Genomic DNA, 12,141 nt, shown 5'->3' with positions numbered 1-12,141 from the left:
AACTATTCCAGAGATAAGTAGTATATTCATAATATTGAGATTTTTAAAAACTCAATTTTGATCAGAATATGGTAAAAAGATGTTAATATGAATGTAGCTGTAAGTTATTAGACTGTTTCTAATGCACAGGAACTTAATTACTGTCTTTTACTCATAGTAAAACGGTTCCTTCAAACAGAACAGAAAATCAAACACGAAAGGAAAAATAATCTGTGAAAAAACTGGTAAAGAACATAAATTCACAGTTCAAAGAAAAAAAGTAGGTAATATACATGTGAAAAGATCCTCAATTTTTCTAGTAAGGTGATACAAATTTAAACCAGCAATCAATTATCACTTTTTACTTGTCAGAACAGTGGAGACTTAAAAATTTACAGTGCTCAGTAGTCAAATACATACAGACATAAACATATGTGTGAGGATGTTTCTTGCAACTTTAATTTTAATAGCATAGGACCAGGACCTAGGACTGAAATGACCAATGAGGGACTGGCTAAGTAAGTTATATATAACCCACTAGCCAGTTTCTTGGAATTATGAGTAGAGACTTTTATTTGCCATTTTCTACCTTTCTGTAATATTTTAAGGTTTTCCTATGAGCATTAATGACATTTTTAATAACTCATTTCAAGTTAAAAAAATTTACTTTCTATTGGAAAAACTATAATAGAAAAGAATAACTATCCTAGAAACATTTAAAAATTATTTTATTGTCATGTATTACAGTTAACATACAGTGTGTTATATTACTTCAGGTATACCACATAGTAATTAGATATTTATATAACTTACAAAGTGGTCTCCCAGTAAATCTAGTGCCCATCTGAATACCTTACATGGTTTTTACAGTATCATTGACCACGCTATGTTCTACATCCCTGTGACTGTTTTTATAACCAGCAATTTGTACATCTTAATCCTTTCTCCTTTTCTACCCATTTCCCCCAGCCACCTTTCCGTCTGACAGTTGTCAAAATGTTCTCTGTATCTATGAGTTTGTTTCTGTTTTATTTGTTCATTTATCTTGTTTTTTAAATTTCACATATAAGTGAAATCATATGGTATTTGTCCTTCTATGTCTGACTTATTTCACTTAGTATAATACCCTATAGGTCTATCCATGTTGTCACAAATGGCAAGATTTCATACTTGTTCATGGCTGAGTAATATTCCATTGTATTTAGTATCACCTCTTCTTTATCTATTCATCTTAGATTGGATTCCGTATTTTACACTTAGATTGCTTCCATATCTTGGCTATTGTAAAGAATGCTGTGATGAACATAGGGATGCCTGTGTCTTTTCAATTCAGTGTTTTGGGTTTCTTTGGATAACCAGAAGTAGGATTGCTTTTCTCTTGTTATAGCCTTTGTTTTAAAATCTATTTCATCTGATATTAAGTTTTGGTAACCCAGCTTTGTTTTTCTTTATTTGTTTTTAAAAAATATTTTGTATTTACTTATTTTGGGGACAGGGAGAGAAACATTGATGTGTCAGAGAAATTATGTTTAATCAGTTGCCTCATGCATGCCCCAAGATGGGGTCCTGGCCCACAATCCAGGAGTGTGCCCTGACTGCGAATCCAACTGGAAACCTTTCAGTTCACAGGCCGGTAGTCAGTCCATTGAGCCACACCAGCCTGGGTGCCAGCTTTATTATTTTTATTTTTATTTGCCAGAAATATCATTTCCTATCCCTTTACTTTCAGTCTTTGTGCATCTTTCAGTTTGAACCAGGTCTCGTAGAGAGCATATATATGGGACTTGTTTTCTTAACTATTCCACTACCCTTTGTCTTTTGATTGGAGCATTTACTCTGTCTACATTAAAAGTGAGTATTGATTGGTGTGTAGTTATTACCATTTTATTATTTATATGTTTTATCTTCTTAAAGTTCCTTTGGCATTTTTTGTAATGCTAGTAGTGAACTCCTTTAGCTTTTTTTTCTTGTCTGGGATACCCTAGATCCTTATCACACACAGCCCTCTCTGTTTTTTGCTGGTCTCATTTATCTCTTTATTTATATTCTCATCCTGGTCCTTAAAATGTAGGTGTTTCTCAAGATTCTGTTTTGGGTTTTTTTACCCACCTCAGCCTATACACGTGACCTTTAGCTCTCAGGTACTATATTTTCAATCTTTGTATCTTAGGAGAGAGAGAGTTGACTCTGGATTCACAGTATCCATGCTCAAATCCTGGTCCCACTAGTTCACTCAATCAGCAAATTCATTCATCCAATGAAGATTTATTGATTGAATACCTAGCTTATAGCAGACATTATTCAAATAAAAGAGACATTAATAAAAAACCCTACCATTATGAACTTTACATCCTAGTGGGAAGTAAAATTAGTAACAGCTAGTAATTCTGTAACATTTTTTTGTACTTTACATGTTTCCTGTAATTTTAGCCTCAGGATAACTACTGTTATTATCTTTAGCCTCTGTGGTAAATACTGTTATTGTCTTGATGTTATACAGGAAAAATAATCTAAAAAAACCCAAGGACATTAAATAACTTTACCAAGGGCATACAACAAGATGAGGCCAGAATTTGAAACCACATAATCTCCACAGGATCCATGATTTATACTCTTTAATTATTCAACTCTACTGTTTTAAAATTACTATGCGACCTTAAACAAGTTACTTAACTCCTTAATCCTATATGTCTGTGTTATTGATATGTCTGTAGAATGATGTTGAAGGAAATTCATATAGTACCTGATACTGTGGTAAGCACTCCATGGATTGTATGTTGTAGAATTTGTTATTGCTCTTTATTAGTAGTAGTAATAATAATAATCCTTTTATAAAATGCTTAAATCCTATCTGAATAAAGAAAATGTCTGCCATCAAGATAAACAAAATGTCTATTAGTGATTATGTTTAAACCTCCTGTCCCTGTTGAACTGTTTCTGTGTGTCTTGAAAGAGAGCCCCTTCATTCATTTGGAGCACGAGAACTCAGAAGCTGGTCTTCAGCTTCTTTTTTCCCCTGAATTTCTCCCCTATATTCCAGGTCTCTGCTTGATATTTTTACCCAGATAACTCATTGACATCACAAATCCCACATTTTCTATGTCTAACTTTTTTTTTTAACCAAACCTTTAAAAAATTTTTTACCTTCTTTTCTCTTTTTCTCATCTGGGTTAAAACTATCCTCATCATCTTCTGGATCCTTTCCTTTCATTTTTCTGCCTCTGCTCTTTTCTAGACTTCTCTTAAACTTCTTTTGTTCTGTGGCAGTAGCTTTTTAACTTATTTCCATGTCACCAATCCTTCCCTTTGTAATCCATATTTAATAATGCCACTAGAATTATTTTTGTAACATACAAATCTGATCATGTCACTCTTTAAAACAAATTTGGTGACTATTTCCTGAATGGAAGACCCTTTACTACTATGCAGGTGTAGTTTTTTACTGCATACCAGCCCTTTGCCTTCATTGATCTATTTGTCTATTCTCAGATATGTCCTAAACATGCACATGTCTTGCCTTATGATTGGAATGGACTCTGACCCACTCTCTGAGTCAGTGCCCTCCTTATGTTCAAGGCTCTGATGTAATATCTTTCCTATTCCCAAAACTCAGATAGTTTACCTCATGCTCTTGCGGCATTTGATGTATTTCAGTTAGTAGAACAAGTACTTCTCCTCGCCTCCTTTGTAAGCTCTTTGAAGGCTGAGACTGCTCTTGCCCTTGTACCTTGTATTTTGGAAAGAGAACATACTCAGAAAATATTTCAAAGGATAGAGAAAACTAGAGATAGTAAATGTTTATTAAAACTTCTGATTGTCCTTTGTTCCCTTTTTATTATCTTTTCCCCTGAGTTTTATGAATTAAAAAAAATATCAGTCTCTTGGTATAAATCTCTATTTTGCAGAAGAAAGTTGGTAGTATTGCTGGTAAGTGGAAGAGCTGAGAGGTAAACCCTGGTCCCCACATTCTTATTGTACACACTAAGGAATGACTTCATTGGTGGATTGATACATCCTTTTTTTTTTTTTTAAGATGAAAGAAAAAGCATTCATTTTACTGGGGATTTACTCACTGCTATTTTTACCTTAACATTGTCTGTTTTGTTTTAGAAGTACATCAAATAATAAATAGTATGTGTTGAGTGAGAAAAGTATCTTCAAATATTAGGTTGCAATTTTGCAGGATTCTCACTAGAATTCTATTATTTTAATAATTTAGAAGCTTAGATTTTATTAATTCAATTAACATTTAAGAGCATCTGCTACATACCAGGGGATACAATTGCCTTAAAGATGCTTTCAGTCTGGTATCACTTGAATTACCTTTTTTTACTTTTGGGGCTGAAGCTCCAGGCCGACCTGGCCAAGTCCTCGTTGTGCCTCTAATTTACCACTCCACCACACTGCTTTATGAGGTGACTGCATGCTGAGTTGCTTCAGGTACATTAAAACCTCATTTATTTTAACCTTCACTATTTGAAATTAGTTATAATTTGGGCATGGCCTTTCATCTCTTATTTGCTGTTTGTTCTGGCCTGTGTTACCATTAAACGCAATGTGAAGGTAATTGGAAGTACATATTACAACATGATATTTCTTTCTCATGGCAATATTGTAATATCAACCATTGCCCCTTTAAGTCTGCTGTTGAGGTCACACATGCTGTGGTTTTGTAGATTAATAGTTTTATTGTGGTTAAGGTACTTTGATGTTTCTGCTTTTTCTGGAAATCTTTTCTTGGCTGGCTGGCCAGTGATAGCACAAACTTCCTCTTTTCTGGACTGCCCTGATCTATGGGAGGCAGGGCCTCCTCTTTTCCTGCTGCGGAAGCTGAAGGGGATGGAGATTTCCTTTGCCTACCTCCTTTGCAGGTAGAACATGAGTAGTCAGGTATTCCCATTTGTGATCTTGACTCTGGTTTGCTTACAGGTTTTGTGTGAGTACCACAGCCATCATTATATGGCAGTACTAGCTAGCAAAGCAAGGTGGTAGACCTGAGAGTATCAGGAGCATGGTACAACCCAAGCTGACTCTTCTTTGGGTAGAATCTTGCCGTGATATTTGTTTCTGCCCAAGCTTGATTCTCCAGTTGTCAACTCTGAAAGTGCCATGATAGCCTGAAGAATTTCTTTTCTGCCTAAGTGAATAAAAGTCAGTTTTTATTATTTATAACTGATAATCCTAACTAGTACAGACATATTTTTTTAATTCAGGTGGATTCAAAGTCTTGATTAGCTAATTACAGTCAGTGCATTTTTCTTAAACTGGAATCATACTTGAAGGAGTTTCCTTGAGCTTTGCTCCATCACCTCTTATATATTTTTTCTTGGCTATTCTTACAGGGCCCACTTCCTAATACAGGTTGTCATTTCTGGCTCATGGTTTGGCAGCAAAAGACAAAAGCAGTTGTCATGCTAAACAGAGTTGTGGAGAAAGAATCGGTGAGTAATACTTAATATTTACAACTTAGCGTACTGCTTGTGATCATTAACATAAATATTTTCATATTTCTTTTGGGATATTTATTCATAACTTTTGGTATTTAATTACTGAAGGCTAGTAGTCAGGGTGTTTCTGATCTGAAAAACTAATGAATCCTTTTCCTTTCATACTTTTTTTAATTGTTCAAGTACAGTTTTTTGCCTTTTGACCCTCCTTTCATGCTTTTAATATGTAAGTAACAATTGCAGACAACTGTCCTCCAAGATATAAATATAATGGAACAAATACTAGCTAGTAGTATACATAGAACTTGGGAATAGAACCTAGGCTTTATTAGAATTTTTACAATTTTTTTATCAGAATCTTGGAAATTTTATTAAAGATTAAAGTAACAGGGTTTAAAAAATCTATATAAATTATTATTGGCTCTTAGGTCATGAAATAGTAGGAAACTTTTGAAATTTGAAGTGTAATCTAAACACAGTGCTAATTAGTTGCTTAACTTTGGTTAAGTTATTTAACTTCTATAGCTTTAGATTCATTTTCTTTCAAACAGGCAAATTGGAAAATATTATCATTAAGGTGTGTTCCAGCCTTAAGATCTTGGACTATTCTACTTCTTCAGATTCCTGGTTCATACTGTTTTCTAAATTTATAGTTGCAGGATTTCCATGGAGGTCAAAATTTTTCTAATTTATTTCCATTCTGAAGTGGCATTGACATACCAAAATTTCCAGTATACATTTACAGTGGCTTTTCATGGTTCCTAATATGATTTAAAAATTAAGTGATGACAACATTGTCAGCATTGCAGACTAAATGATTTATTAGTTTCATTCCTCACTGTGGTATATTATTACTGTATTGATAAAGTAAGATTGCCACTAGAAGTTGGAAATCATATTTATGGTGGTTGGATCTATATACGTAATAAGATTTAGGTGTAATTATTTGGGTTGATTACTTCATAGGTAGGTGGAGTGTTTAGTTTATCAAGAGGCCTATACTGTCTGATTGTCTTTTTATGTTAGCAGTCATTGTTGTTCAGTCCTTAGTTCCTTAATTAAGGGTTACAAAATAGTGATATTCCAATTTTATCATTCTTTCATGAGTTTATGTTAAAATACTTCTATAAAAAAAGTTTTCCATGCTAATTATTTGACAACTTTTATATAGGAAAAGCGGTTTTCAAAACAGAGTTGATTCTCGAGTGTCCTCAAAAGGTGTCCAATTAGGGTTTTGTGGTGTGAGGAAGGGGCGGTATCAATTATTAGGAACTCATGGATTTAAAAATAATTCATTTATCTCCATTGCACTTATTGTCCTTATTAGTAATCAGATTTTTCATTGGAATCTCTTCAGGTTGGGCCCTGAGTCTTTTTAACACAAACCTAATGGGCCTTAATAATAGCTTTTTTGCTATCTGGAATAACTACATATTAAGGGCTCATCTTAAACTCTTCTTCATAGAATCAGGCATTTCTTTAAAGAGTCTTGCTTTTAAAGCTTTTCAGTCAACAGGACTAGAGAAAAATGTGTTTGTGTTTTAAGATAATAATACCTCAAGAGTTCATACTAATTACTTCCAGTTCAAATTTAGGACTGTAGAGGTTAGCTTAACCCTCTCTACCTTATATTTGTTACCTTCTATTTTTATACCAAGGATTTTAGTTCTTAAAAGACACTAGGGATGTAGAATTATCTTATAATGACCCATTTACTTTGTCCCAAATTACACACAAAGATTATTCATAAAAACAATATCAACTCCATCACCAAAATAATTACCGAAAAATGTTTAACATTTTTTTGTTTTCCTCATTCTCTTTCTGGTTTTTCTAAGGTGTACTTGATGTACATTCTCATAGTATATAACATACTAGTGTTTCTCTTACATTCCTTTGAAAATCCTACTTCTACATGTAAATGTGTATTTAATATTCATCGCCAGTCTTTGTTGATGTTTCTCCATTTGTTCTGTCTATAGCTCATTCCTTGGTAGATTCTAAGGAAGGACTCTTGGGAAAAATAACCCCTGATTTCTTACATGTTGATGACAGTTTAACTGCTGTCCTAATGCTTAAAGTCAGTTTGGCAGGACATAAAATACTTGGGTTACATTTGTTTTTCTTTGGTCATCTTAAATATGACCAAAAGAAAAAAAAAGTTACTCCATTTCTTTCTGGCATTACCAAGTGGAAATCTTTTTTTTTTTTAATAAATCACTTAAAAAAAAATCTAGATTCTGTTAATTTTATCAAACTATGTCTTAGTGTTGGTAATTCTGGGTCAATTTTTCCGGGGGCATAGTGTACTCTTTCAATATGTGATTTGACATATTTTTTTCCTTTTTTAAAGAAAAATTTATTGAATCATACTTTTAGTATTTATTGTTCTCTTGCTTGATTTGGTGTTCTTTGAGTCTTCCTATTATACATATCTTAGATTTTCTCTGCCTATTTTTTTAAAAGATTCTATTTACTTATTTTCAGAGAGAGAGGAAAGGAGGGGGTGGGGAGAAACATCAGTGTGGTTGCCTCTTGAATGCCCCCCACCAGGGACTCAGCCCATAACCCAGGCATATGCCCTGACCAGGAATTGAGCCAGCAACCCTTTGGTTTACAGGACACGCTCAATCCACTGAACCACACTAGCCAGGGCTCTTTGACTATTTTTATATTTGACACATGACTAATTCGATTTGCTACTTTCTTCATTTAAATTTTTTTTTTCCTTTTAAGATGTTATCTGTTCCATTTATTCACACCTCTGTTCCTTTTAAGATTTTATTTATTTTTGGAGAGAGGGAAGGAAGGGAGAAAAAGGAGAGAAACATCAGTGTGTGGTTGCCTCTCATGCACCCCCTACTAGGGACCTGGCCTGCAATCCAGGCATGTGCCCTGACTGAGAATTGAATTGGCAACCCTTTGGTTTGCAGGGCAGCATTCAATCCATTGAGTCACACCAGCCAGGGCAGTTCCTTTTAGTTAATTAGCCTTCTTTTGTGTTCTATTAATGAAATGACTCTTATATTACCCTGCCTTAGTCTACTAGCTCTATAATTTGGCTTTTCAGAAGATACTTAATATTGCCACAAATAAATTTTATAGTTCAGCCAAAATTTAACAACTGTAGGTGAAGTAGGCTTATCTTCTAATTCTCTTACCTGACTTAATAAGTAAATACCACAGTGTTATTTCTAGATGTGTCATGTTTAGTAGCAGATTTATAGGTATTTATGAAAAATATTTGTTAAATAGAACCTTTTAAAATATTTTTGGAATATACGATTCTTGCAAGAGTTTGATACTTTTGGAAACATAAAGTAAATGACAGTATGCTGTTAAACTATAGGTTATCATGTTTTGGAAGTGACAAATTCATTTTTATTTTATTAATATTATAGCTGCTTATGGCTTTTTTACGGTATAAGTTATAGGAAAACTTTACAAACCTGCTCTTATAAAATGTCCATCCACTTAAAATAGATTAAACATCAAATATAGTATGACTGTTCTTAGATTTGAGTAGTTAAAACAGTAGTGTGTGTATGTATGGTTTGTTTTTATTTTCCAATTTTTATGGTTTCGTAATGTCTATATACTAAAATACATATATATACATATTCTTAAATTTAGATTAAATGTGCACAGTACTGGCCAACAAAAGACGACCAAGAGATGCTGTTTAAAGAAACAGGATTCAGTGTGAAGTTCTTATCAGAAGATGTGAAGTCGTATTATACAGTACATCTACTGCAATTAGAAAATATCAATGTAAGACTTTTCATGCCCCAAAGATTGAATTTTATATGAAGATTTTAAGAATTTTTTTTATTTGATTCTTTGAAAATTATAGTTGACAACAATATTAGTTTTTCAGGTGTTCTTTGTTATTAGATTTGAATTTTGGAGCAACATATACATTTTAATCATAATGCCTCCTTTTTAGGACTGTTATGGAGATCCAGTGAACATGTGCATGTAAAGCATCTGATGCAGCGTAGGCAGCCAGTAAGCAACAGCTATTGATACTTACTGTTCAGAGTAGGAAGCTATTTAAGAAAATAACTTACTGGAATGTTGTTAATTCAAGTGATTCACCACACAGAAATTTGTCATGATTGAATTGGGCAAAACAATGAAATAAATTGAGCCTGTATTTTCAAGAATATATACTTGTTTATTTTTCCAGAAATATAACAGTTGTTCCTTGGTATTTGGTTGAGATACATGTAAATGGTGGATTGTGAGCCTGCTGTTGTCAAGCTGGGGATCAAGACCTTCCTCTCCCTTGTTCCACTTACTTCTTTTGCATTCTTTGTGTTATAGTTATAATAAATAGAAAATATGAAATGATAGCGATTCTTATATGCAATTACCAACTAAAAAAACTAGAAAATAGGAAAATGTTTGCCATAAAATCACTTTCAGAAGGTATATAGTCACTGTATAAAGTGAGATACTGTTTTACTTAACTATTAAGTAGATTAATTCATTAACACAATTACTAACAAAAAATAAAGCTTTGTAGAGAACAGAAGGGATGTACATAAAAGTACTTTTTGATACTTAAAAATACCTTTTATGGTTGATATCTTGGAATACCTCTGTTTTTATTGCGTACTGTAAGCATGGTTGCATACCATGTGCTTAATGCCCAGACCCAGGTACCCATGACATCCATAACCAAGCTTATGTGATTTCTTTTAGGTCATCTAAGGAGGCTCAGGGGTGGGAATTACCAGGCTTCTACTTATTTTTAAATTTTCTTTACCATGTTTATTCTGCACCAACTATTCCATTTACATATGCCTTAAGCTATATCGACACACATCAACAGCTATTTGATTGTACGGTGTTGTTTCCTGAAACAGAACTGCATTTGCATAAACTTCTCATGGTTCTCTGCATTGTCTTCTCTTGGTATTTATCCCAGGTACCTCATCTACTTGTAGCGTTAAAATGGAGAAGGGCATAGATGTCTTTCTCTGTTTCTGAAACCTAATTGAAAATTAATTATATCTGAAATAATAAAGGGGAATGACTTGTATTTTGTTTATTAGTTTGCAGAGTGCTTTCACATATATACCATTTGATCCACAGTCTTCCTGGAATGTGGATAGAGTAAATATTCTTAATATCCCTGTATTTCATGTTTTTTAAAAACCCTAAAATCTATTAGGTTATAGGATTTTTTTTTTTTAATAAACAGATTACTCAGCTAAATAAGTGACAGATCAGAACTCAAATCCAGATCTCCTAACTTCTAATGACATGGAGTTAAGTCTTTTGAAAAAAGATGCTAATTGTTGTAAAGGAGGATTCTTGGTTCTAAAGCATTTTTCTGAATGAGATCACCATGTGAGCTGGCCAACCACTATGTTTTAGTTGTTAGCAACTGTGTGATTTTTTTACTGGCCTAGGTTTAGAGTCTACCGTAATTAAATAGCAACAGTTTGTTTATATTCTATTTTACAATCTTTAGTAAGCACTAGGAATATTAGAATAAAGTAGCATTTGTTTGAGAGGCAGAATTGAATTTCGTTAATTATTTAGACTCTGGAACCAGATTGCCTGAGTCTAAATCCCAGCTGAGCTCAGCTGTTCCTTGCTGTGTGATTGATCTCATTATTTAACCTCTGTACCTCAGTTTTCTTATCTACAAAATGAGGATAATGATATTTACCTATCTTAAGGGGTTTGTTATAAGGATTAAGTGAATTAATACTGTATAACAGTACCTAAAATTCAGTGTAGGATCCACAGTTATTAGCTTTAGTTGTCTATATCTGTTTTCTCTATAATATTAATGAATTGGAAACAACTGCAGAAGCAAGGGCAATTGCAAAGATCAAGTTGAGGAAGAAGGAAATAATGAGAGAGCAAGAAGTCATAAAGTAGGGGGGTGATAGCCAATCTCACCAGCAGATCTTGGTTGAGATTCCTGAGGTGCCGAGAACCAGTTGGCTTCTAAAGGAGTCTGGCTTATATCTATTATCTATATCTGGGCCTGGTTTATACCTGGATCCAGGTCCAGAGCTGTCTGGGCAAGCCCTGCTGTTTTACAGACCTCTTGTCTAATGGAGCAGTAAAACTACATACCAGCAGTATTTTTCCAGTGTCTTGATTAGTGCTGAGTTTGAACTTTTGCTCCTGAATGAAGAGATTGAATTGTTGCTTTTAAAGTGGGCCTGCAGCTTAAGCTATGAAGATAGTTTTGAGGGACTTTTAAAGTACAAGGTCATCTAGTGTGCTTATTTTATTTATCTTTAATTTTTTCTTTATAGTTGTCCTTCACTATTTTCCATAGTATTGTTGGCCAGCTTATTCCAGGAATACAATTGTAATACTGACAGCCAGTCTTCTATTTCTCTGTCTCTGTAGATTTACTCCAAACAGATAAGTGTCTAATTATGATGTTAAGCTGGGACTTGAGTCAAGATAACTTAAAGGTTTCTCTCTTCCAGAATGTCCTGGTCTCTTCTCTTCCTACATATAGCCTACCAATCTTTCACACACTACCACCTATGCCCCATTTTTTACTGAGGTCTCAGAATAATATATCTGTGATGTGTTCATTTTTATCAGCTAAGAGTTTCTCTCCTTAATTTAAATTTTACTTTACTGGCTCATTCACTGCTTCTGTGTGTATATATTTTAACTTTATATAATAAGGCTTTTAACTCCCCATGGGCAAGATTCTTATCTGTTATCTTTG

The 12,141-nt window shown here is 33.7% G+C and overlaps 1 protein-coding gene across 2 annotated transcripts in view; it reads left to right on the top strand.

Annotated features, from left to right (window-relative positions):
- The window catches only part of PTPN2 (protein tyrosine phosphatase non-receptor type 2), a 131,542-nt gene that overhangs the window by 74,940 nt on the left and 44,461 nt on the right, over positions 1 to 12,141 (top strand). For both annotated transcript variants that reach the window (XM_037127303.2, XM_037127301.2), the window contains exons 4-5: positions 5,322 to 5,420; positions 9,060 to 9,197. In XM_037127303.2, the coding sequence (XP_036983198.2) occupies positions 5,322 to 5,420; positions 9,060 to 9,197 (237 nt within the window). The remainder of the gene's footprint in view (positions 1 to 5,321; positions 5,421 to 9,059; positions 9,198 to 12,141) is intronic.

Source organism: Artibeus jamaicensis, unplaced genomic scaffold (genome assembly GCF_021234435.1).
Source record: "Artibeus jamaicensis isolate MK-2021 breed Jamaican fruit bat unplaced genomic scaffold, CSHL_Jam_final contig_511, whole genome shotgun sequence".
Classification (NCBI taxonomy): Eukaryota; Metazoa; Chordata; class Mammalia; order Chiroptera; family Phyllostomidae; genus Artibeus; species Artibeus jamaicensis.
This window is presented reverse-complemented; position numbering and strand designations above follow the sequence as displayed.